The 24,313-nt window shown below is 41.1% G+C and overlaps 1 protein-coding gene across 2 annotated transcripts in view; it reads right to left on the bottom strand.

The window, feature by feature from the left end:
- Positions 1-24,313, bottom strand: part of LARS2 (leucyl-tRNA synthetase 2, mitochondrial) — a 159,817-nt gene that overhangs the window by 44,196 nt on the left and 91,308 nt on the right. For both annotated transcript variants that reach the window (XM_001147749.8, XM_009445342.5), the window contains 5 exons: positions 18,892-18,996; positions 15,880-15,995; positions 12,892-13,175; positions 8,317-8,415; positions 4,129-4,266 (listed from right to left, as the gene is read on the bottom strand). In XM_001147749.8, the coding sequence (XP_001147749.2) occupies positions 4,129-4,266; positions 8,317-8,415; positions 12,892-13,175; positions 15,880-15,995; positions 18,892-18,996 (742 nt within the window). The remainder of the gene's footprint in view (positions 1-4,128; positions 4,267-8,316; positions 8,416-12,891; positions 13,176-15,879; positions 15,996-18,891; positions 18,997-24,313) is intronic.

Genomic DNA, 24,313 nt, shown 5'->3' with positions numbered 1-24,313 from the left:
CACAATTCCCCTTATCAATGACAATCTTTATCTAGTTAGGTAAATTAGTTTCCAGACATAAGAAATGCAAAGCAGAACTGGTAAATTCTAGAACCTAAAGTACAAACACTTTAACAAATTTGTTTATGTGAGGAGTAATGCTGTTAATGTTTTTAGTGTCCTTCTGATGCAGACCAGTTTATTTTTATACATGAAGGTCTCTGGGGCTGATGAGAATAAATTTATTTTAAGCATTTAATTTAGACCCTAAATTAATTTTCTGTACAGTAGACTTCTTTTAATCCATGCATGCATGTGCAGAGTCAGCCATCTGGTCCGAGGGTTAAGTGAAGGGAAGGAGCTTTCAATGTGCTTCATTGTAATGAAAATGGGTTTCTGTCTGCATTTCAAAAGTTTTAAAGTTAATATTTTTCTATCTATCAAAATTTTAAAGACACATATTTTTTGACCCAGAATTCCCCAGTGTTAGGACTTGAGCCTACATATATGCTCCCAATTATTTGCTAAGTGTATCAATAAAGAGGATCACTGGACTTAAAAAAAAATAGTAATTGGAAGAATAGGTGACCGCTTACATAAATTATGGTATATCCATGAGGGAATACTATGCCTACATTAAAAAGAATGTGATATCTGTTTGTGCTGATATGGAAAGACCACCAAGCTACATTATTAGGTCAAAGAAGCAAAGGACATGTATGCAATATAAGCAACATTTAAAATGAGTATATCAATAAAAACACACGTGGGGATAGGCAAAATATTTTCCTGGCAGAAATAAAAAGAAACCTAAAAGTCAAGGAAAGGGCTAAAGAGTGGCGTGCAGGGAGGGAGACAACAATGTTCACTTTCTGTGTAGTTACAAAATGGTTTAGACATGTATTACTTTTTTTTAAATTGTCAACATGGGTTATCTGGATAGGGAAATAATCAGATATTTCCCCCCTTTCCTTCTCTGTAGTTAAAAAATATTCTGAAGGATGTTGTAGTAAACAAACAAACAGAAAAACAACATAACAACAACTGAAAAAAAAAATCCAGCAATTATGCTTCTGGTAATACAGCAGACAAGAGAGCCTGAATTATTGTCCTGATGAAAAACAAGTGAAAAAGTCAGTTGGAGTATAAAATACATTTGAGCTGGCAAAACCAAACCAAACCCAACTTAGGAAAACACAGTTACTGAAGCCAGCTTCCACCCTGGGCATAGCTATAGAACCCCTGTGATCATAAATGTTTGTGCATGGCATGGTACACAAAAGATGGGACACCAAACCTAAAGCCTAAGCAACCTTGGGAGTCTAGAAGAAGATCTCAAACAAGGCAGGAATCGTCAATGAACCAGAAATCATCAATGAACTAGAAATAAACCTGTGGTTAGAAGAGACAAACAAGGAAACTTGCCTATCTTGACCATGGTGATGTGTAGGAGGAAAGAAAAGTATTTCTCCTGAGAATCTGTAGGCAGAAGTTGACCCTCATGTGGGTTTGGGACTGTATTCATATTACCTATATGGTCCTAAAAACCTCAAGCAGAAAATTCAGTTTAAAGTGATCTTGGATTGGTAGCATCTCCAGGCAACAGGGAGAAGCTAACACAAAATCACCTCTAGCAGAGAGGTTCCAAAGAGCTCCTATAAAAAAAAAATGGTTCAAGAAATATAAGGTCAGTTAAAACACCCCTTGCACCCCATCCCCCAAAGAACTAGGCATCATGAGTGAGAACAGCAGAAACAACAAATGACTAAACAGACCCATAATGACATTAGATAAAGAATTATCAGATAATATAAAATAGTATGTTTAATCTATTTTAGAAAATAAAGGCTTAAAAGATAGCATGAAAATACTATAAAAACCACAAAGGAAAATTTAAAAACCTAGAACTTCTAGAAATGAAGAATAATTAAAATAAAAAAAACTCAAAGAATGGGTTAATCAGCAGATAGAGACAGAGAGACAATTAGAAACTGGAAGATAGCTATAAAGAAATTGGCTGGGCACAGTGGCTCATGCCTGTAATCCCAGCACTTCGGGAGGCCGAGGCAGGCAGATTACTTGAGGTCAGAAGTTTGAGACCAGCCTGACCATCATGGTGAAAACTCCATCTCTACTAAAAATACAAAAATTAGCTGGGCGTGCTGGTGGGCGCCTGTAGTCCCAGAATAAAGATCCTATCAATAAGCCCTGGAATATATGACAACTTGATTTATGATGGAGAGGGCACTACAGATCAGTGGGGAAAAGGATGGACTATTCCATTAACAGTACTGACACACCGAAAGCAGTAGCCATAAAGGAAAGATTATTAATTTTTACTACATTAAATTAAGAGTTTCTGTTCATCAAAAGATGCCATAAAAACAAGACAAGCCAAGAACTAGAAAAAACTACTTGCGATACATATAGCTGAAAAAGGATTAGTATCAAGAATATTTAAAGAACCCCTTACAAATCAATAAAAGAGAAACGATCTAGAAAAAATAAAAGCATAGGATACAAACAGGGATTTGATCACAGAGATTCATAAACCTATGAAACATGATAAACTTCATTAAGAAATCAACTATAGTCAACAATAACTTAATTAAACATTTAAAAATAACTAAAAGAGTATAATTGGATTGTTTGTAACACAAAGGATAAATGCTTGAAGGAATGGATACCCAACTTTCCATGATGTGATTACTATGCATTGCATGCCCGTACCAAAATATCTCATGTACCCCATAAATACACACCTACTATGTACCTGCAAAAATTAAAAATTAAAAAATTAAAAAAAAATCGGTGTCTTGAAATTCAAATTTAACTCACAACATGACCCATTATATACCCACTGGTTTGGTGAAATTTAAAAGTTGGAAAGTACAAAATGTTGATGACGATGTAGAGTGATCGGAACCCTCATTTCTACTAGTGGGAGTATAGGCTTAGGTAATCACTATGGAAAACAGTTTGGTGTTTCTCAAGACAGCTGAACATGTGCGTATCCTACAATCGAGCCATTCTACTCTTAGGTACACATTTTAAAGAAATGGTGACGCATATGTCAGGAACCACGTGCAAGAAGGTTCATAGCAGTTTTGTTCATAATTGCACAAAACACTCCAACCACCATTAATGGTGGTATGATACATAAACTGAGTTCTTTTTTGGAAGTTTCATTCCATATAATGGAATATCATGCAGCAGTGAAACAGGAATGAAATATAACTTCATCCGTCAGCACTGCTGAATCTCAAAAAACTGTTGAGTGAGGAAAGCAAGACAGAATACCTGAAATATAATTCTACCTATGTAAAGTTCAAACACAGGAAAACCAGACAATATATAGTTTAAAAATACATGCACAAATGATACATTTTTAAAGAAAAGCAAGAAAGTGAGGAATTAAAAATCTGGGATCGGTATTAGCTAGGGGCGAGGTGGTGGGCGTAGAAGAGTGATACACAATTGGAGGGGGCACCTTGGGGATTCTAAGGTACCTGAAATACTCTGTTTCTTATACTGAGGAGTGGGGCATGTATGTTCATATATAAAAGTTACATATTTAATGTGTTGTACCATTCTTTAAATACATTAAATATGTAATTTTTATATATGATATGTTTCATGGGGAAAAGTACACACACATTTTTCTGAACATTATGAGGAAAGGGTTACAATAGGCCAACAGGAAAAGAATTTACTGATGTTTTTACAATGTGATTCTCTATTTCAAATCCACTCTATACATTTTTTAGAGGGATGCATCAAGGTGGGATTCAGCCAAGCTTAGGAACAAGAGCTGACATGGAAGGACTGGGTGATAAGCATGACCTCACATGAGATGCTATAAAACACTATGGGCCACTCCTCCCTGCCTCACAGGTACAATTCTTAATTACTTAACTCAGTTAAACAGAGAAGCACTGAAGGCTAGGTTCTATGCAAGCATGCAACATCACATGCCAGAACTGATTACGCAATATAAATGGACCTCAAATGGTTAAGGTTGACAACCTCTAAAGCATACTAGAAAACTAGTATTCTACATGCATTTACCTTGCTTCAGAAGAACTGACACCTGCTTAAAGTTGCTATTCATGGAACTCAATTATTTTGCAAAGCAGTATAAGTGCTTACCTATGTTTAACCATTTTGTGATCATGGCAAAAATGACTAAAGAATCTTGCATAGAACAAGTGCATGACGGCATGTTCTTTCCCTCCAATGTACAAATCCACAGGCATCCAGTAATCGGCCACTGCTGTGTTAAAAGGGCTGTAAAAAAGAGATGGAGGCATTTTTAAAAACCTGCTTTGCCACAATTGTGTAAATTAAACCGGCCTATTGTAATATGCATATGCCCTGAAATGAACTGTATCAGGGAATAACAATGATTTTCTTTTTAAAATATAAGAGAAGGCCAGGCGCGGTGGCTCATGCCTGTCATCCCAGCACTTTGGGAGGCCGAGGCAGGTGGCTCACCTGAGGTCAGGAGTTCGAGACCAGCCTGCCCAACATGGCGAAACCCCATCTCTACTAAAAATACAAAAATTAGCCAGTTGTAGTGGTGGGCACCTGTAATCCCAACTACTGAGGAGGTTGAGGCAGGAGAATCACTTGAACCCGGGAGGCAGAGGTTGCAGTGAGCCAAGATCGTGCCATTGCACTCCAGCCTGGGCAACAGGGTGAGACTCTGTCTCAAAAACAAAACAGACAAACAAACAAACAAAAATATATATATGAGAAAAGCTTATATAATAAAAAAGAAAAAAGTCAGGTAAGTGTTAATTTATGAAATTATAAAAATGGTTACAGAAGATATTACTGACATATTTCAACAAAAGCAATTTGCATAAAAAATGAGGACAAGAGGAAAACATACCAGCAAAAAAAGGCATCTTGCTACAATGCACCTTGAATATCTAGATTCACTTTAATTTTTATTATTATGATTACACAATTGAGATGTCAGAGTTCCTACCAATAGAGGGCAATGTGGTATTTACAATGAAGATTAACATGCAGATACTAAATGTTTATTTATTATTTTCACATTAAAAAACTTTTTTTTCTTTATTAAAGATAGGGTCTTGCTTGGTCACCCACGCTGGAGCGCAGTGGCACAATCATAGTTCACTGCAGCCTCCAACTCCTGGGCTCAAGCGATCTTCCAGCCTCAACCTCCCAAGTATCTAGGACTACAGACACACACCACTATGCCCAGCTAATTTTTTCTTTTTTTTTTTTTTTTTTTCTTTTTGAGACGGAGTCTCGCTCTGTCACCCAGGCTGGGTTGCAGGGGCGTGATCTCGGCTCACTGCAACCTCCACCTCCAGGGTTCAAGCTATTCTTGTGCCTCAGCCTCCTGAGTAGCTGGGATTACAGGTGCCTGCCACCACACCAAGCTAATTTTTATATTTTTAGTAGAGATGGGGTTTTGCCATGTTGGCCAGGCTGGTCTTGAACTTCTGACCTCAGGTGATCTGCCTAACTCGGCCTCCCAAAGTGCTGGGACTACAGGTGTGAGCCACTGCACCTGGCCATCAGTTAATTTTTTTAAAACATTTTTTGTGGAGACGAGGTCTTGCTACGTTCAGCCCAGCTGGTCTTGAACTCCTGGCCTCAAGTGATATTCCTGCCTCGGCCTCCCCAAGTTATGGGATTACACATGTGAGCCACTGTGCCCCAGCTGTAAATGTTTATTTTAAAATAGAAATTTGATTTTATTTTTTAAAGCAGTCTGAAAATATACTCAGCAAGAGACTGTATATTGCTTACTGAATGCGATGCAGCATATTTAAGGTGAATTGTCATATAATAGCCCAATAACTCTCACCTAACAGATACTAATAGAAAGACTTTCTCATACTCTTGGGTCCTAATGGACACTGGAGAGGAAAGGAAATGTCATTTCCATTTTCTGGCTGGGACCTTCGGTGGGAGGCGCAGCACTGGCTGGCGACAGACCTCTGTGTTGCCAAGGTAATGCCATCCCTTGAGGTCAGCCAATCAAGCAAACCTTTGCCTTTGGAGGACTTCGAATATTTGTGAATTGGTTCCCTGACACCTCAAGCCACCTTTTTCCCCAGGATAGACTTGGCTGGCTTCAGCTTTGAGGCTAGAAAAAAGAGCCTGGCTACCACCACATATATGCATCTTAATATAGTTTGGTGTTCTCCAGTCACTGTACCAGAATTCTGATAAAATTTTTAAAAAACACTTTTTTTCTTCGTGAAAAATAGTTCCCTAAAGAAATTCAACTGCCAATCCAGGCGACAGAAAAGAAAGGAAAGTGAAGGATGGTATTTGGCCGGAAAACAAGTTTGGGATATATTAAGGAGTGAAATGTTGAAAGTAGCTACAGCTCAGATTTATGATCCACTCAGGAAACCACCCCAGGAAGAACTCGCGCTGGGGCTGAAGCTAACTACAGCGTGTCATGAGGGAAATGAAGTGCTCACTGCTGTTCACAAACTGGGGGCTGTGACGGTCTCAGGATGTCTCTCCCGCCACGGTAACTTGAGGTCTCTCTCATCTGTGTGAAGGCTTTCCTTTGAAGCACTCTGAGAAAGGAAAGAGCCTGACCTCACTTGCATTCTAAGCCAGTTGTTACTACATGAAATGCACCAATGGCCCCTTATAGAGGGAAGGCCCTGAAGGGGAGCCCCTCTGTGGGCCAGAGAAGGCCATGCTGGTGGTTCCCAGCCACAGTCGTCGCCTTGCACCCTTCCTGCCCTTGCAGGGTGTCTTTCACTCAGGATCCCCCTCATTTCTTTTTTTTCTCTTTTTTTTTTGAGAGGAAGTCTCACTTTGTTGCCCAGGCTGGAGTGCAGTGGCGCGAGCTCAGCTCACTGCAACCTCTGCCTCCCGGGTTCAAGCGATTCTCCTGTCTCAGACTCCTGAGTAGCTGGGATTACAGGTGCGTGCCACCGTGTCCAGCTAATTTTTGTATTTTTGGTAGAGTTGGGGTTTTGCCATGTTAGTCAGGCCGGTCTCCAACTCCTGACCTCAGGTGATCAGCCTGCCTCGGCCTCCCAAAGCGCTGGAATTACAGGCGTGAGCCACCATGCCTGACAAGGATCCCCCTTATATCTGATATGAACTCAAATTACAGAATCACAACACTGCAGGTTGAAATTCTGGCAGGGTGAGGGCAGGAGTATCTGTCTCACTAGAAAGATATTATTTTAGAACCACGAAGAATAGGGAGGCATATTTTATATGTAGGCAACGGGGTTCCAGAATGTTTCTGCCATGGACAAGAGCAATTAGGCAAGGCCCTTTTAAGCACAATGCTGTGTTTTTTCCTGGGCTCTGGAAGAGTTTCTTTCGGTTCTCATTCTCTCTCTTTATAAGGCTACCTACTGCTCTCTTTTCCTTAATTTGTTTCTTTTTTTTTGGGGGGGGGGGGGCGGGGTTCAAATAAACACATGAATACAGCTTAAAAATCAAAATGGTACTGAAAGATTTACAATGAAAAACAGTGGTCTCCAGCCCCAATTCTTTCCTTGCCTCAGGGCTGTCTCTTAGCCACTTTTAATTCTTTTGGTTGTTTCTCCCAGCAATTATTGAAAAAAAAAAACATGTTTATACTCTTTATTGATTTATCAATTTAGGAAATGATCTACTATGTGGTAAGAGGTGAGGCTTCTTAGCTGTCTCACCCTCCCTACCTGCTACCTTCTCTGTAGAGTTACATTATTCTTTTCAGTTAAATAAATAACATTACATCTTTACAATCATACAAATGCAGTTCACTGCAAGGAGGGTATCACAGTAGCATTTCCTTCTTTTTCCGTTTTGTATTTGTGTTGTACTTGGGATTTACTTGGCTGTGAATAATCTAACTTAATGATGTAGCACTCTCCCTTTAAGAGAGCCTGTTCCGAGGTGCACAGTTGACTGACAGCTTCCAGCTGCTGCATCTGTGGACCCACTCTGGTGTGTTCCTGCCAGCCCATGTTGCTCTCCCAGGCTGCTCCCAGGAGAGGGGCTGGAGCAGAGCCATTTTAGCCTGACTATAAGACTCTAATGGACAAGCTTTGCTTGGGCCTTCCCACTGGCCAGGTCGAGGCTTTCTCAGAGTTGTGCTGTGGGCTGAGGCTCCTCCACCTGATCCTCCTTCCTTTCCCTTCTCCTTTCACACCTGTCACAGCTCCATCGTGGTCTAAGAGCACTCTCTGCCCACTCCTCCTCTTCTCCCCTTTAATCTGCACAGGCATTTCCCTCCAAGAAATCTCTTGCATGTCTAATTCCATCTTGGTCTTTGCTTCTAGGAGGAGCCACACTGACAAATGCTCAAAGACATCAGCAGGGACGTTTTACCTGTGTGGATTATGAGGGTCAGTGTATCTGAAGTAGTACCAAGCAGAATCAACAAAGGTATCCATCGTGTCTGTCTCTCTCTTGGCTGCTCCCTTGCACCTAAGAAAGAAATGAAATTCATCAATTGGTTTCTTTTTAAATTTTAATGCAGTTTTCCATCAGCTTTTGAGAGAGCTATAAGTATGAATTGAAAATGTCATAAGAATAAAGCCACAGGCTGGTTGTGGTGGCTCACGCTTGTAATCCCAGCACTTTGGGAGGCTGAGGTGGGTGGATCATGAGGTCAAAAGATCGAGACCATACTGGCCAACATGGTGAAACCCCATCTCTACTAAAAATACGAAAAATTAGCTGGGTGTCGTGGCGTGTGCCTGTAGTCCCAGCTACTTGGGAGGCTGAGGTAGGAGAATGGCTTGAACCCGGGAGGTGGAGGTTGCAGTGAGCCAAGATCGTGCCATTGCACTCCACCCTGGTGACACAGCAAGACTCTGTCTCAAAAAAAAAAAAAAGAATAAAGCCACATATGAAAAGACAATTCAGGGAAAGCTCTCTTTTTATATTGTATAGTATGTGATGTTTTAAAGAAATTTATTTACAAATAAAAGTTTCAATTTTCAACAATTAAAAGCCTTATTTTCCACTTCTCTGAATTTAACCTGGTAGAAAGCCTCACCATCCAAAAGGACAAGACAGGATTAGGTATCTCTTTTGTGCCTTAACTTCTGTTCCAGGCATGTCAAGATTGCCTTCGCCAATGCCTACTTTATGATGCTTATGAAGCCAATCAATGCATGAAGACAAATGAGAACCAAATATAGGGAGATGTGTGGAAAATCAACTTGGATTTTTCTTCTACTTCTGTTCTGGGGTGACAGGTGCAGAAATCTACCAGGATGACTCGAGGAAGACAAACCAACTTGGAAGCCCCAAAGGCAATGGTTGCTCCAGCTCATGCCAGCCTGTAAGAATCAATTGGGGCATCTCTTCACAACACTGTGACAAAAGATGGCAAGTTGGTAGCTTGAAACTGGCCCTGATGGGAGTATGTACATCACGGAAATTGGCAAATGCTAGAAATCAGGACCCCCCTCCAAAGCTAATTACATATCTACCACCAGACCACTGCCTAAAGGTAGGTTCCTTATGGAAGAGTGAAGAAAGCCCTGGTGTTCAAGACAGAGAATAAAGTGAGATCCTTGATATGTGAAGGGTTGCATAGAAAAAGGAATCCCTGTCCTAGGGACAGACATGTCCAGCAGGACCAAGGTCTCACAAGGGCCCAAGTGTTACACTCATTATTTTTATTTTGAGATGGAGTCTGGCTCTGTCACCTGGGCTGGAGTGCAGTGGCTCGATCTCAGCTCACTGCAACCTCTGCCTCCTGGGCTCAAGCAATTCTCCTGCCTCAGCCTCCTCAGTAACTGGGATTACAGGCGCATGCCATGATGCCCGGCTAATTTTTGTATTTTTAGTAGAGATAGGGTTTCACCATGTTGGCCAGGCTGGTCTCGAACTCTTGACCTCAAGTGATCCGCCTGCCTCAGCCTCCCAAAGTGCTGGGATCACAGGCATGAGCCATCATGCCCAGCTGCTACACTCATTCTTAAGAATATTCCTAGAGTTGTGGGCCTGTGGGACTGAAGGAACCAGGTGCCAAAAGCCACACTACCTAGGAACTCAAAAGAAGGTGCCCTTAGTCAAGCCTAGCACAGGACGGGGATTAGCTGCCTTGGAGACTCCTCAAGGCCTGGATCAGCAGAGAATCAGCACCTTCTGTCTGATGGGTAGGACCAGCTATCAACAGGGCCTTCTGTGGCAGTGGGAAGCCATAGCAGGCTCTCCCTTCTAAGGCATGGATGTGAAGCTCATCACCCCTCCAAATATTGCGCTTTGGGCAGTGTAAGTCTTTGGGTGTTATTGGAGAATTTGGGGAGAAGGGATGAGGAATCCCAGGAGGAACTGATAAATCTTCTGCTAATTTAGCATGTATGGGCTTGAGTGTATTTTTAATTTAAGAATAAAAGAAGGGTTGTATTTCTGTCTTCCATTTGTGAAGTAGTTCATACCAGCTTTACAAATATTACCCAAGGAAATGGCCAGTCCCCCACATAGTCCTCCAGCTCCCTCGTCAGCTGGTTAAATGCAGTGGCTGAGCAGAGAGCATGGGCGCCCTAGATCTGGCAGGGCTTTGGGACCCCCTGCATTTTAATCAGGGGACCTCCCAATGAGAACAGTGGTGGTCTCTAAGAGTAGAAGCTTTTCAGAGAGAGCCCTCGGGGAATCCAGCTTCCTACCACCCAGGGCTGCTCTAAGAAGCTGATCTCAACAGTGCGCCTCTAAATTAAAGCCAGGTCTTTTTATTTGGAGAGCAATCAACCAGAACACAGACACTATTTTGGGAAATAATTAGAAAATAAAGATTACTTCGTCTTCCTCACTTACCTTGTGCAAGTGAGGTCCAAGTGAGGGAGAAAATGCGGGCTCAATTTATAAAAGGAATAACAGCTGGCTAACATTTGCCATGCTGATTTCCTTTTTAATGGTCTTGTTGGACTTGAAGGCAACTAACATGTTTTATTGCTGATACTAAAAACTAGATGATAAGGAAGAAGCTACGTGGCAAGCAGGAGGGATAGAAGTGATAGATAATGGTGATAATGTTATCAGGATTAGCTCCAATAGTAATGATAATAATACTGGGTAGTAGGAACTGAGCCAAGTACTGCAGAAGTATTATCTCATTTAATCCCCAGTAGTCCTGGGGATTATGAGACCGATACTGCTCATATCCCCATTTTTCAGATGAGTAACTAGGATTCAGAGAGGTTAAGAAACTTGTCCAAGGTCTTGTAGTTCAAGGGTAAGGAATCCACATCTGGTGGGCTCTGGTGCCTGTAGTCTGTACCACTGGGCTGCCTTGCTCGGCCACACTGGCTCAGTAGCTCTCAGCCTTGGATGCTCATTAAGATCATCCAGGGGCTGGGCGTGGTGGCACATGCCTGTAATCCCAGCACTTTGGGAGGCCTAGGCGGGCAGAACACGAGGTCAGGAGATGGAGATCATCCTGGCTAACATGGTGAAACCCCATCTCTACTAAAAATACAAAAAATTAGCCGGGCTTGGTGGCGGGCACCTGTAGTCCCAGCTACTCGGGAGGCTGAGGCAGGATAATGGTGTGAACCCGGGAGGTGGAGCTGGCAGTGAGCCGAGATTGCGCCACCGCACTCCAGCCTGGGCGACAGAGCGAGACTCCATCTCAAAAAAAAAAAAGATCATCCAGGGAGCCTTGCCCAACACCAAGGCCTAGGTTCTGCCCTCCAGTAATTCTGCAGCCAAGCAGGAAACCTTATCCTCATCAATAAGGCCACAACTGCTGTGCTGTATGCAGGCCACCAACATCTCTGGTAGGGAAGCCCTTTGTCAGCGCTTATCAACAAAGAGGGTGTGCTATTTTCCTCCTGGAGCCAGCATTTCTACCCTAAAATGGTCTGGGCCTTCCTATATACCTCCCTCCAAGTTCCACCTTGAATTTCAAAACTGCCTCAGTGAGGACCTGGGAGGATGGCTGGCAAGTCCCTGGCTGGATGGCCGTAAAGCTTCTATTTATTGAAGGCCTAGAAGGTATCACTGTGCAGGATCACATGTGTTAATTCTAGTCTTCTGAAAAGCCCTTCAATGGGGTTATTTTTGTTCCTGATGAGGGATTTCACGCTCAGAGAAGGTAAATGACTTTCCCAAGGCTAGACAGTTAGTTAGGAGGCAGAGCCAGGACTTGAATCCATCACTGATCTGACACCCAGCTCAAGACTTCCAATTACACTACGTGGTTACCTAATTGTCAACCTAGTAACTCAGCTCTATACTGGCAGAATACAAAATTATTTTAAAACATCCTCATCATGATCTATAAGGCAGAGAAAAATGGCTTCTCCGCAGAAGAAGGAAAATACTGGAACTTGGTATCTGCTATTTGTTTAATTAGCTGATATGGACAGCATCATTAAAAATCACGCTTGAGACATGCCAGTGAATAGACAGAAAAACATAATCCCACTTCCAAAATGAGGAGAAAGGAACCATGGTGCTTCAGCATATTAAAGAATGCAGCCCTGAGCACACTTGCTCTCTTAGCAACTACTCTGCTACTTATGATAAAATCTCCACTGTTGTTACAGTCACTATATTGGAAAACTGCAAGGTGGAGAAGAGAACATTTTCTCCCCTCTCCACGTGGCTCTTTGGAATATCAAAATGGAGGAAAGTGGTTTTTTACAAAGCTGTAAGGAAAATTTAGAGCTTTTCCATCAGTTGGATCAGATGTTTCTGGGATAGATCTGAACTGACACTGCTGCTTCCAACAGCTCAGAGAAGGGAGGATGCCCATTGCAGAGGCAGGGCCACAGATTCCAGACCCTTCTCTTAAAGGGCCCCAAAGACCCACAGTGTTCTTTCCAGCCTCATGGAAGTCAGGGAAAAAGGGAGCAGAGTTAGCACCAGGAGGGAGGAGGCTGTCTGAAGCCCTAGCAGGTATGGGGCCATAGGCACAGTCACCGCTGCAGGGATGTGGCTCCTTACCTTGGGCAGGAGCAGTTCACCCACTCTGAAGCCATGGCCAGTGGGGGGCCTCCCTTGCCAGTGAAAGACGCGATGTTGGGCAGGGTCACAGGCAAGTCCTCCAGGGGCACAGGTGTGGGGCCACAGACTGGGCAGTGGACAATGGGGATTGGTGTGCCCCAGTACCGCTGCCGTGAAATCAGCCAGTCTTTCAGTTTATCACTTGTCACGTCTCCACCCACTCTCTTCCCCCGGGCTTTCTGAGTCAGGGCTAGAAAAGCATCCTGCCGGGTCATACCTGTGAACTGACAGGGAGAGAAAAGAAAGCTCACTCCTCTCTGCATAGCACCAGTCACCACCCTGATGCTGCCACCAGTCCTGCCATGTTTATGTGTGGCTCTCCCAAGGGACCAGTTCTGTGCAGAGCTGTGTCATGACTTTCATGAGCCCTAGGTGCTTCTGCCTTTGTAGGCTCCTTGCTCCTTCAGATAATATTAAAAATTATATTTTACAACTGCATCAATATAAAGACAAATATAACTTTTGACCCTAAAAGTTCATTTTTTTCTTCTGATTTTAAAAGAAATTAAAACTTTTGCAGAGGCCTCTAAAAGTATTGTGGGCCCTAGGCACTGTGTCTACTGTGTCTAATGTGTCTAAGTTGGCCCTGGTTCTGTGGCTTTCTTTATCACCAGAGCCCTGTGACACCTACAGAGATCATCAAATATCAGCTTTTAGCTGCCAGTACAGAACTGCATGATATGGATTTTTAATGACTACTCCCCTGTTGGGGGGAAAATATTCAGAAAAGAAAAATCCAATATTATCCTAAAGCAGAAGGAATCCAGGCAAGCAGAGGAACATTCTGAGGCTTCGGCTTGAAGAACCAGACCACTCTTTTTATATTTAAATGCTCCCGTTTTATAGACAGCAGGACAGACCACTAACAGTACAAAAGAGAAATTATCTTTTCACTTGGTGCTTTTCAGAGAGCCAAACTAATTATATGAATTGAGCCAGTGTGGCTTGGTAACAACCTGGATTGCGGGTACCCTTGCATTTGTTCAGTGAAGATCCACTGGGCATCTATACGTGCTGGGCTTGTGCTAGCCATTGGAGGCACAAAGATAAATACGATCTTCCCATGTCCTCAAGGAGCTTACAGTCAAGAGGCATAAAGAATAAGAAAATACAGCTATGTTTATCAAAAGCAGCCCTTTTCATGAATGGTCTGAAGTGTCTTTCTGCACTCCCATTATCACAGTCGTGATGCAAATCATAAAAAGCTCTCCTGAAAGTCAGTCTTCTCCTAACACCACTGTCTTTCCATTCCAGAAGCTCATAGATGAAAGCGGCTTTTCCCTAACCATTCTACTTCTACTTATTGAAATAATTCTTTTACTCTAGATATTCAGCCTAGAGCCAGGAGAGGCTTCAACAAACCATCTGAAGCTGTGTGAAAGAAGCCAGGAAGCATAATTAATACTCAGAGTACTGTACTAAAGAGTGGATGCTTCACTAGGCACTTCAGAAGCCTAATTTTGGCCACAAGTGTCCCCTTTCTTGCCCTGTAGAGGGTTAACTGGGGCTCCTTACAGATACTGTGATTTCGCTCTGCTCCACCTCCAGGGAACCTGCTCAAACAAGGTCTAAAAAAAGGCCTAAGGGTCCATATCTTAGAGCATGACTCATGTCTGGGGATGCAGTTTATGAAGTAAAGCCACAAACATGGGGTTATAAAACATGGACTCCTTACAAAGGAGAAAACCTGACCATTATTCCTTTATTCTATAGATATAAATATAGCCAGATAGTCACAAACCTGAAAAACTTGGATCTTCAGGTCTCACTTAATCAAGATCAGCCAAGGTGGGACCTGTAAGCACCTCCCAGGTGATTCAGAGCCATGGCCAGGTGTGGCATCACTATGTTAAGTCAGTAGTTCCCAGACTCTGCTGCACATCAGAATCAACTAGGGAGATTTGAACACTATTGATGTCTGATCCATGCCCCCCTCACCACCAATAACCATCAAATCGGAGTATCTGGAGTGAGACCCAGGCATCAGTATTATTTTAAAACTTTCAGGTGTTTCCAATGTGCAGTTAAGTTTAAGAGTGCTCTAAGCCAGTATTCTCAAACTTTTAATGTGCATACAAATCATATAGGGATCTTATTAGACTAGGGTGGGATCTAAGACATGTGATGCCAGTACTGCTGGTCCAGGGACCAGACATTAAGTGGCAAGGTTCTAAGCCCTTGATTCTCAAAATGTGTTCCCTGGACCAGCAGCATTAGCAGCAGTATCTGGAAACTCGTTAGAAGTGTAAATTTTGGGGTCTCACCTGGGACTACTAAATCAGTATCCCTGGGGTGGGGGTGGGGGCCAGGCTGTGGTTTAACAAGGCCACCAGGGGATTCTGATGTGCGCTCAAGTTTGAGAATCACTGCTCCCACTACCTCCTCCCATCCCTCACCCTACCTCTTCCATCCTACTTTCCAGGTTAGTTCAACATAGAGGCTGGGCTCAAATCCTGCCAGATGTACCATCTTTAAGTGCTGCTGTTTCATGCTAGCAAGAGATAACCCTGACCAAATAAACATGACTCTGAACTTCCCTGTTCATTTCTATAAGTGAGTTACACTTTAGGCAGAAATAATGTCAGTAATCTGGAGAGAACAGATATCTCCTCTAGGAAAAAGAAACAATTTCAGTCACCTCTCCCAAGGAACCAGAGATTCCTTAGAAAAGATAATTTTTCTCAAGCAGAGATTACCAACACAAAATTAGTTACTTCGATACCATTCTATTCAAGGACTGAATTTGATTTACAATTGGCAAACTTCTAGATCTTGAAGAATATTATTTTGTTCTGATAGATATGAGGCCACAAGGCTGTTAGGTATGGGGACGAGTGAAGGAACAGGTTGTAATTTGCACCTGAAGGAAAATGTCTATCAAAGTCGTATCAAGGTGATCATTCTGGAAGTAAGTTCTTAGTCACCAACCTCAGCAGAGCTGCTCAGTCTCTCTGTGCCATCTGGCAAAGTTTCAATGACTTCAGAGTAGGCCAGGCCCAGGGTTTGGGCTAAGATGGTGTCCTCTGAGCTAGTACTGGGAATTCCTATTCAGAGGAGAAGAAAAGAAAACATTTCCTTCACAAGTGCCCAAATCACAAAACAACTGACAGTACTGACACCCAGGTTTAGCTTCTTAAAGGAGACTATCTCTTTTAGTTATAGAAGTTTTAAAACCACATCACATTAGTTGGGAAAATGGAACACGGTCTTGGAGAAACCCACTGCCAAAACACAACTAGTTTACCATATTGGTATTACTTCCTTTAAGTCTTTTTCCTCTGCTTAGTTTTTGTTTTTGTTTTTGTTTTGAGACAGAGTCTTGCTCTGTTGCCCAGGTTAGAGTGCAGTGGCACGATCTCGGCTCACTGCAACTTCCGCCTCCTGGGTTCAAGTGATTCTCATATCTCAGCCTCCTGAGTAGCTGGGATAACAGGCATGCGCTACCATGCCTGGCTAATTTTTGTATTTTTAGTAGAAAAGGGGTTTCGCCATGTTGACCAGACTGGTCTCAAACTCCTGACCTCAAGTGATCGCCCACCTCACCCTCCCAAAGTGCTGGGATTACAGGTGTGAGCCACTGTGTCCAGCCTATTTTTTTTTAATAGTTACAATCCTAATATATACATTTTTGAGTGCTTTTTTTTGCCACTGAAAATCATAAGCATTTGTGGAAGCCTCTGTCTTGAATTCTCTCAGTGGCAGAGGGCAGTGGGGTTCTCTCAAGAAGCGGGGCTGACTCCTCCAGCATTTCCTAGCAGTCCTAGAAAAATCCACTCAGTCAGGAAGTCAAAAACTGGTAACTATGTTTTGTTCCCAAAGGCAATAGTACATTCTAAGTAGACATTTATTCTTTAACCCACATATGTCCTTGAGGAGAAGTTGAGCATTAATAAATCACTCACCCAGGGGGGCCAAGGCCCGCTGTTTTGGCTTCGGGTATTCATAAGAATGGGTTTTTTTTCTTTTCCCCCCAGCTCTTTGGTTTTGTAAGGGCAGGATTTCTCAACCTTGGTACTACTGACATTGTGGACTTTGTTGCGGGGGCTGTCTTTTGCATTGCAGGATGTTGAACTGTACCAATAGCACTCCCTGAGTTGTGACAAACAAAAATGTTTCCAAAATTGCCAAATGTCTCTTGGTGGCAAAATCTCCCCTGGTTGAGAACCCCTGCTATAGGGTCATCTGTAAAAGCTGCTGACATACTCATGGATACAACGCATTGTGTGAAAACTGAGAGATATAAAGCTAAGGGTATTACACAAGGTGCTTAAGTCAGATCTCGGAACAACGCCCTAAAACAGTGGTTGAATGTTTGGGAGACATGTTCTAAAGGTCCCAAACATGATGAAAAGCTCTGTGACATGATGGAAAGTTTTGTAGTGTTCTAGCTGAGATTATAGACAAAATGCATCTAATGCGTTGAATAAATGTTGAGTGGAGTTGAAGGATGAGGACAAATGGCAAGCAATAAATACTACCAAAAGGTGTTCATAGTCAAGAAAGGAAAATAGTCATTTACTACATTCTAAAATAGAATTTGGAAGAACTAGGAGTAGTGTTTAAAAGGAGACACTGTAACCACAAAATGTATTTGGCCGTATAAAGGATGCCTCAGGCCATGGTGGTAGTCATGTTATGCTCAGTTGAATGTGAACTATTTCTAACAGTGCAGGTGGGAGGCAAAAACACCACTTTATCTCCTGTTTATTTCTGCTCTTGTTCTTCTTGGAGGGCAAAAAGCAAAAATTTGGAAAAAGTTAATTAAGAAACTATGGGAAATCAAGACAACAGGAGAAACAGTTTTCCATATGCACCTAAAAAAATCCGATTTTTTTCCTTCAAAACTCTCAATATTGTGTCAGTAATGATTCAAAATATCAAACAAACAAACAAAAAACTCCCCCAAAAGCCACATCAATAAAAACTGCCTTTATGTTTATCCCGGCTGGTTATATTAATAAATTTTACTAATTGTAAAATGCATAAAAGTAACAGAAGGAATTATTTCTTTGAACAACACATTTTCTAGGTTTAAATGGTTAGAAGAGAGTAACATCGATTTTCTGCTTTGACGTTTCTTCAAACAACTTCATGAAACACTGATCTGAGCGTTATGAGGGGAAAAATGTGAATTTAAGAAGAAATGCTATTTCTGTGTGCTAGGAAATAGTGTGGAAATAACTTTCTCTGCAAGGTTTCGGGACTCTGGGGACTGGCTGGAATCTACAGTAGGAATGTTGGAATGAAAAATGCACAGGTCTGTCCTAAAGGAGGCAGATTTTGGACAGAGCTGTCTTTAGGTTCCCTTCTCTTTGTTCATTCTCAGACTTCCTGTTACATGACGATAGTTTAGAATGCTCACGAATGAGTAAGGCTGCCAAGGACATCCAATTTACAGTTCTAAATATGCCTTCAATTTTAGTGCTGTTTCACAATCCTTTTCTTGAATAGCTCGAGTTCGCCTCCTCCACAAAGCCTTCACCAAAACCCAGCCCACATCTATCATTTGTGCTTCATTTGAACCCCCGTCCCAGCAGTTGCTGTTGGTTCTATGAGTTTTCTTTTCTTCCTTTTTTTTTTAAAGCTGGTAGTATACCTGGGATGGTTCTATAAGTCTTAAAATTGGGTTTTCATCTGAGTTGCATTGTTCCTCGTATCATATGTACAAGTCTTAACAACAAACTCTACTGGCAAGATTTGTAGGTCAGATACTTCTTCTTATTCTCAGTAGCAACGAGCAAAGTGCAATATACCTAGTATATTTTCAAAATGTAGTTCTGAAACAAGGGATGATTAAATGAAGGGTTATTCATTTTTATGAGGAGGCAAATCAGACCATGGAATCTATAGTCAGCTCTTCCAGATGACAGCAACAGGGGAGTATTTTGATCCTAAGTCTGCAAAATATACCGTTGTGGTTACATTTTAATAGCTGCTTACCTATTTTTGAATCCAGAGAGCCTTCCAAGTCAGCTTTGGCCAAAATAACGACAGGGACCTCCTGCTGGGTGAGCATGTTCACAGCCATTACAGGCGTGAGGCAATCTGAAAATAAGAGCAAATAACTGTGGATGCCACTCAACTGAGACACCAACACCATCTGAATCTCAGAGGAAACAAGTGAGAAAAATAAGCACTAGAACTTCTGTGCTTTCTGCTAATTGTTAAATAAGTTGTCCTTTGAAGGGTATTAATAGATAATTCACACCAGTGAATAATCAAAAGATTAAATACGCACATGAAAAAATGTTCTTCCATGCTCATGAAAAGTGAAAAAACATTTTTGCTTTCCAGATGTGGAGTAATGACATTCCCTTCACCGTCTTTTCCTTTTGAAAAATACCTCAAATATACAGAAGATGAGAAACACAAAGTCTATCTGTAGTGAAACCAGGGACATCAGAAATTCCAAACCATCATAACACTTGAAGATGGAAGTGGAGAGGGAGTAGAAAATGACTGAGCAGAAAGGAGGGAAGAGATTTCCAGACATCTTAAGACAAAAGAGTTCCTACCCACTTACCCTTTTCTTAGGAGCTACTACAGAAGGTGTTCCAGCAAAATGAAGGGGTAAATCAAGAAAGAGACAGACATAGGATCCAGGAAACAAGGGATCCAACAAAGAAAAAAGTATGAAGACACTCACAGAACAAAGACAGAGGGAAGTTCTAATAGGCCAGGTTGCAGCAGAGGCCTGGAGAATGACCAGGTCAGATCTGAGCAGTACACAGTGCCCTGGGAAGCATCTTTGGGAAAATAAGGAAATGGATAGATTACGTGGCAGGTTGGAACGTGCAGAAAACTGCACTGAGAAGAGTTTCAAAGAAATATGGGGGGTGTACAGGAAGACTTAGCCAGAAATTCAAAGAATACAAAGTAAATGAAAAAAAAAGGAAGACATTATGAACTCTAGGAAAAATAAAAAGTTATATAAAAAGGAAAATGTATTTGGCTCAGTTGAACAATATTTATGTGGCCCTAATAAAACACTTAATTTGGATTTATTCTAACATTGTATTATTGTATTATGTTACAATGCAATAATTCTATTACATTGTATTATTTAAAATAACATCTTATTTTAAATTTATATATATATATATATATATATATATATTTTTTTTTTTTTTTTTTTGTAGAGACAGGGGTCTTGCTATGTCACCCAGGCTGGTCTAAAATTCCAGGTCTCAAGTGATCCTCCCACCTCAGACTCCCAAAGTGCTGGGATTACAGGCAGGAGCCACTGTACCCAGCTAACACTGTATCATCTTAAATGAAGTGTATTACAACTACTGTAACAAGGAGACAAGCCATACGTGCATATATGTGACTATATGGAGAGCTAGAAGCATAATGACCTAAGTAAAGTCCCAGTGGAAGAAGAGATGAGAGATGGTAGACAATTAGTGAGTTCACTTGACTTAATTTACAATATAAGCAATTAACAGTTATAACTTATGAATTCTTACTATTTATAATACTTGCCATGTTTTAAGATTTCATGTAATTATCTACTTTGCAAACCCCAAAATTAAAATAAGCCTAAGAATTAAATCTATAGTTATTTTTTAAATTATTTTTAAGATATTTATTTATTTAGAAATAGGGTCTCACCCTGATCCTCCCACCTCAGCTTCCTGAGTAGCTGGAACTGCAGGTGTGTACCACCAAACCCAGCTAATTTTTTTTTTTTTTTAATTTTTTGTAGAGCCAGGATGTCCCTATGTTGCCCAGGCTGGTCTCGAACTACTGGGCTCACACAATCCTATCATTTTGGCCTCCCAAAGTGCTGGAATTACAGGTGAGAACCACTGTGCCTGGCCAGGGTCTATATTTCAAAGAGTAGTGACAGATTATATAGGCATCTAAGCCAGCTCTTATCTTTTATCACCTTGGGTGTCAGGAAGCACAGAATGAGATATGGTAGGGAAACAGTGAAATGCAACCCCAACGGGTCTCCAGCCAGCAGCCATGGTACAGATGTATTAGCTGGGAGACACCTGTTGCTGCAGCTGGCTGAGTGCAGACTCACTTCTCAAAGTAGAGACCCATATTTCTGATTCCATACTATCTTTTCTTTTCTTTTTTTTTGAGACAAGGTCCCACTCCGTCACCCAGGCTAGAGTACAGTGGTGTGATCTCAGCTCACTGCAACCTCTGCCTCCCAGGTTCAAGCAATTCTGGTGCTTCAGCCACCCAAGTAGCTGGGATTACAGGCACATGCCACCACACCCGACTAATTTTTGTATTTTTAGTAGAGATGGGGTTTCACCATGTTGGCCAGGCTGGTCTCGAACTCCTGACCTCAGATGATCTGCCTGTCTCAGCCTCCCAAAGTGCTGGGATTACAAACATGAGCCATTGCACCTGGCCTCCACACTATCTTTTCTCAAAGAAGAAATGTGTATTTGCAAATTTTGCAATTATAATATGATGTTACCAGGAGGCTGGGAGGTGAGGGGTGATAGAATAAAAGTCACTAGGTAATATCTAGAACTGGTGAATCAAAAGACAGCAGTATAGGCATATACGGCACATGGACAGGCATACAGATAGGGATGTCTATGCCAGAGAAACAGCAGGTGGCACAGACTACCAGTTGACCCCTGTACCTGCCTCCTCTTCTAACTCAGCAATAGAATGTTGAGTTGGACGCATGGCTAGTGTGTTTAGCCAACGGAAGCACTGTTCAGCCTCCCTTGCAGCTAGGTGTGGCCATGGAGGATGTGCAGAAGCAACTGCTAGGTCACAGCCTCAAAGGGAAGGAGCATGCCCTTCTCCCCACCCTTCACCACTTCTTACTTCACTGGAATGCAGATCAAGTGTAGACCAACTTACAAACACAGAGAAGGACAAGACTCTAGAAGGGCAGAGCAGGAAGACAAGACAGAGGATAACTGCCCTAACCACCTCACAAAGTAGACTTATCACACATGCTCAAGAGTTTCATGTAGGTAGAATAAACTCCTGTTTAAGCCTCTGTCATAGCCACTGAACTTGTATCCTAAGAAACATATACCTAAAATAAAAGTGTTTGGTTAAGGAGGCTGCTTTTATTGTTCTTGTTGTTATTAGTACTCTTTGACTTTTCATATAATATACGTATATCACTTGGACTTTAAAAAACAAATTAGTTTTTAAAAAGAGATGAAAATTAGAGTGATCTTGAAGTATTATCATTTTATATCTGATAACTTAGCAAAACGTTTTAGCAAGGTGACACTAATGTTTGTGAAGTTGCTGTGAAATGCATACATCATTGGATATGGCACTCTATATAGCCCTCTCAGAAACCATGTAGAAATAGAAATAGAAAATAGAAAAATAGAAAAATGTTTGTAACCTTTGACCAAAAGAACCCCACACTTGGGAATATCTCCGAAGGAAAATTCTATGAAGCAAAGAGCCATGTGGACATAAATGGTCACAGCAGTTATCTCCATAATAGCCCCAAACATGAAAAAAGCCCAGTGTTCAACATGATGGGAAAGACTTAGGATATTAAGGTACATTGAGTTGATAGGACATTATGTATGGATTAAAAAACAATTGTGAAGCCCGCATAAAAACACAGAAATGTTTTCTGATAGCATATTAAGTGAAGGCCAGAAAATAAAGAGGCAGAAGCAGCCTGATTTTTAAGATAATGTGGGAACGTGAGTTAAAAAGTAACATGACCATGTGCAAAAGAATGAAGTTGGACCCTTACTTCATGCCATATACAAAAATTAACTCCAAATGGATTAAAGATCCAATTGTAAGATCTAAAACTATAAAACTCTTAGAAAATATAGTACGTATAAATCTTTGTGGCCTTTTATTAGGCAACAGCGTTTTAGATATAACACCAAAAGCAAAAGCAACAAAAGAAAAAACAGACAAACTTAATTTCATCAAAATGAAAAACTTGTGCTTCAAAGGGCACCATGAAGACAAACTCTCAGAAGTTGAGAACAACTTAGTAGATTACGTATCTGATAAGAGACTAGTATCTAGAATATATAAAAAATGGTTAAAATAATAAAAAGACAAACTAAAATTAAAAATTAAAATGAAAATGAATTTTTTAAAAGGGGCAAGAGAACTGAATAGACATTTCCCCAAAGAAGACATATAAATGGCCAATAAACACATGAAAAGATGCATCAGGGAAATGCAAATTAAAACTACACTGAGGTATCACATCATATCCACTAGGATGACCATAATCAAAATGACCACAGACAATAAGAAGTGTTGGTAATGATGTGGAGAAACTGGAATTCTCATACACTGCTGGTGGGAATGTAAAATGGTGAAGCCACTTTGGAAAATAGTCTGGCAGTTCCTGAAACTTCATGGCCCAGCAATTCTACCCCTAGGTATATTGCCAAAGAAATAAAAACATACATCCACACAAAAATCTTTATTAATGTTCATAGAAGTATTATTTATAACAATAGTTAAAAAGTAGAAATAACCCAAATGTCCATCAATTAATAAAATGGATAAATAAAATGTGGCCTATCCGTATAATGGAGGATTACTTGGAAATAAAAAGGAAAGAAAACATTATGCTAAGTGAAAGGAGCCAGACAATAAGATGACAAATATTATATTTGATTCCATCTACATGAAATGTCCAGAATAGGCAGATCTACAGAGACAGATGGTAGATTAGTGATTGCCTAGGGCTGGAGATTAGGCAAGAATCGGGGAGGGATGACTGCCAGAGGGTCTGAGATTTCTTTTTGGGATGATGAAAATGTTCTAAAATTGACTGTGGGGATGGTTGTATAAATTTGTGAATATATTAAAAAACATGGAATTGTATACATTAAGTAGGTTCTTATATGGTATGCTCAGTTGTTACAAAAGAAAGTAATATAAAAAAATGTAGTGTACTGCTTGAAAGAGTTGAACTGCTTCTTATTACACGTAAAAGTTATATTATACCAGTTTCTCAGTTAGGACAAAAATTGGTCTTTGAACTTAAATATTAGCAGATTTGCAATGAATGCACGGTAGCAGCTCGCATGCTATACCTGGTCAAAATCTATTTCCTAGAAACAACACGATTAAAATCCAAAGTTCCTGAATAGGTCTCTAGTGTTCTCCATATTTCTTCCTTCCTTCCTAATTACTAATGTGTTCAGTAATCACTCCTGTGCTAGTGATGTGATGCAGGAATCTAAGAAAGTGAAATCTGAAGAAACTGAAGCATTTCACAATAGCAGTTAGATAACAGCAAAACACTTTAGTAATTACAAAGGAAACATTCCAGACAAAAAGGTATCTGTCCTTTGCCCTCAGGGCATCCACTGGAAAGAAGGCAGGTCTCTCACACCCTCTGGAAAAACAGACAAATGACTTTCATTTGGTG

The sequence above is a fragment of the Pan troglodytes genome, chromosome 2 (assembly GCF_028858775.2).
Source record: "Pan troglodytes isolate AG18354 chromosome 2, NHGRI_mPanTro3-v2.0_pri, whole genome shotgun sequence".
Lineage (NCBI taxonomy): Eukaryota > Metazoa > Chordata > Mammalia > Primates > Hominidae > Pan > Pan troglodytes.
Note: the sequence above shows the minus strand (reverse complement) of the source record. Positions and strands in the feature narration are given on the sequence as shown.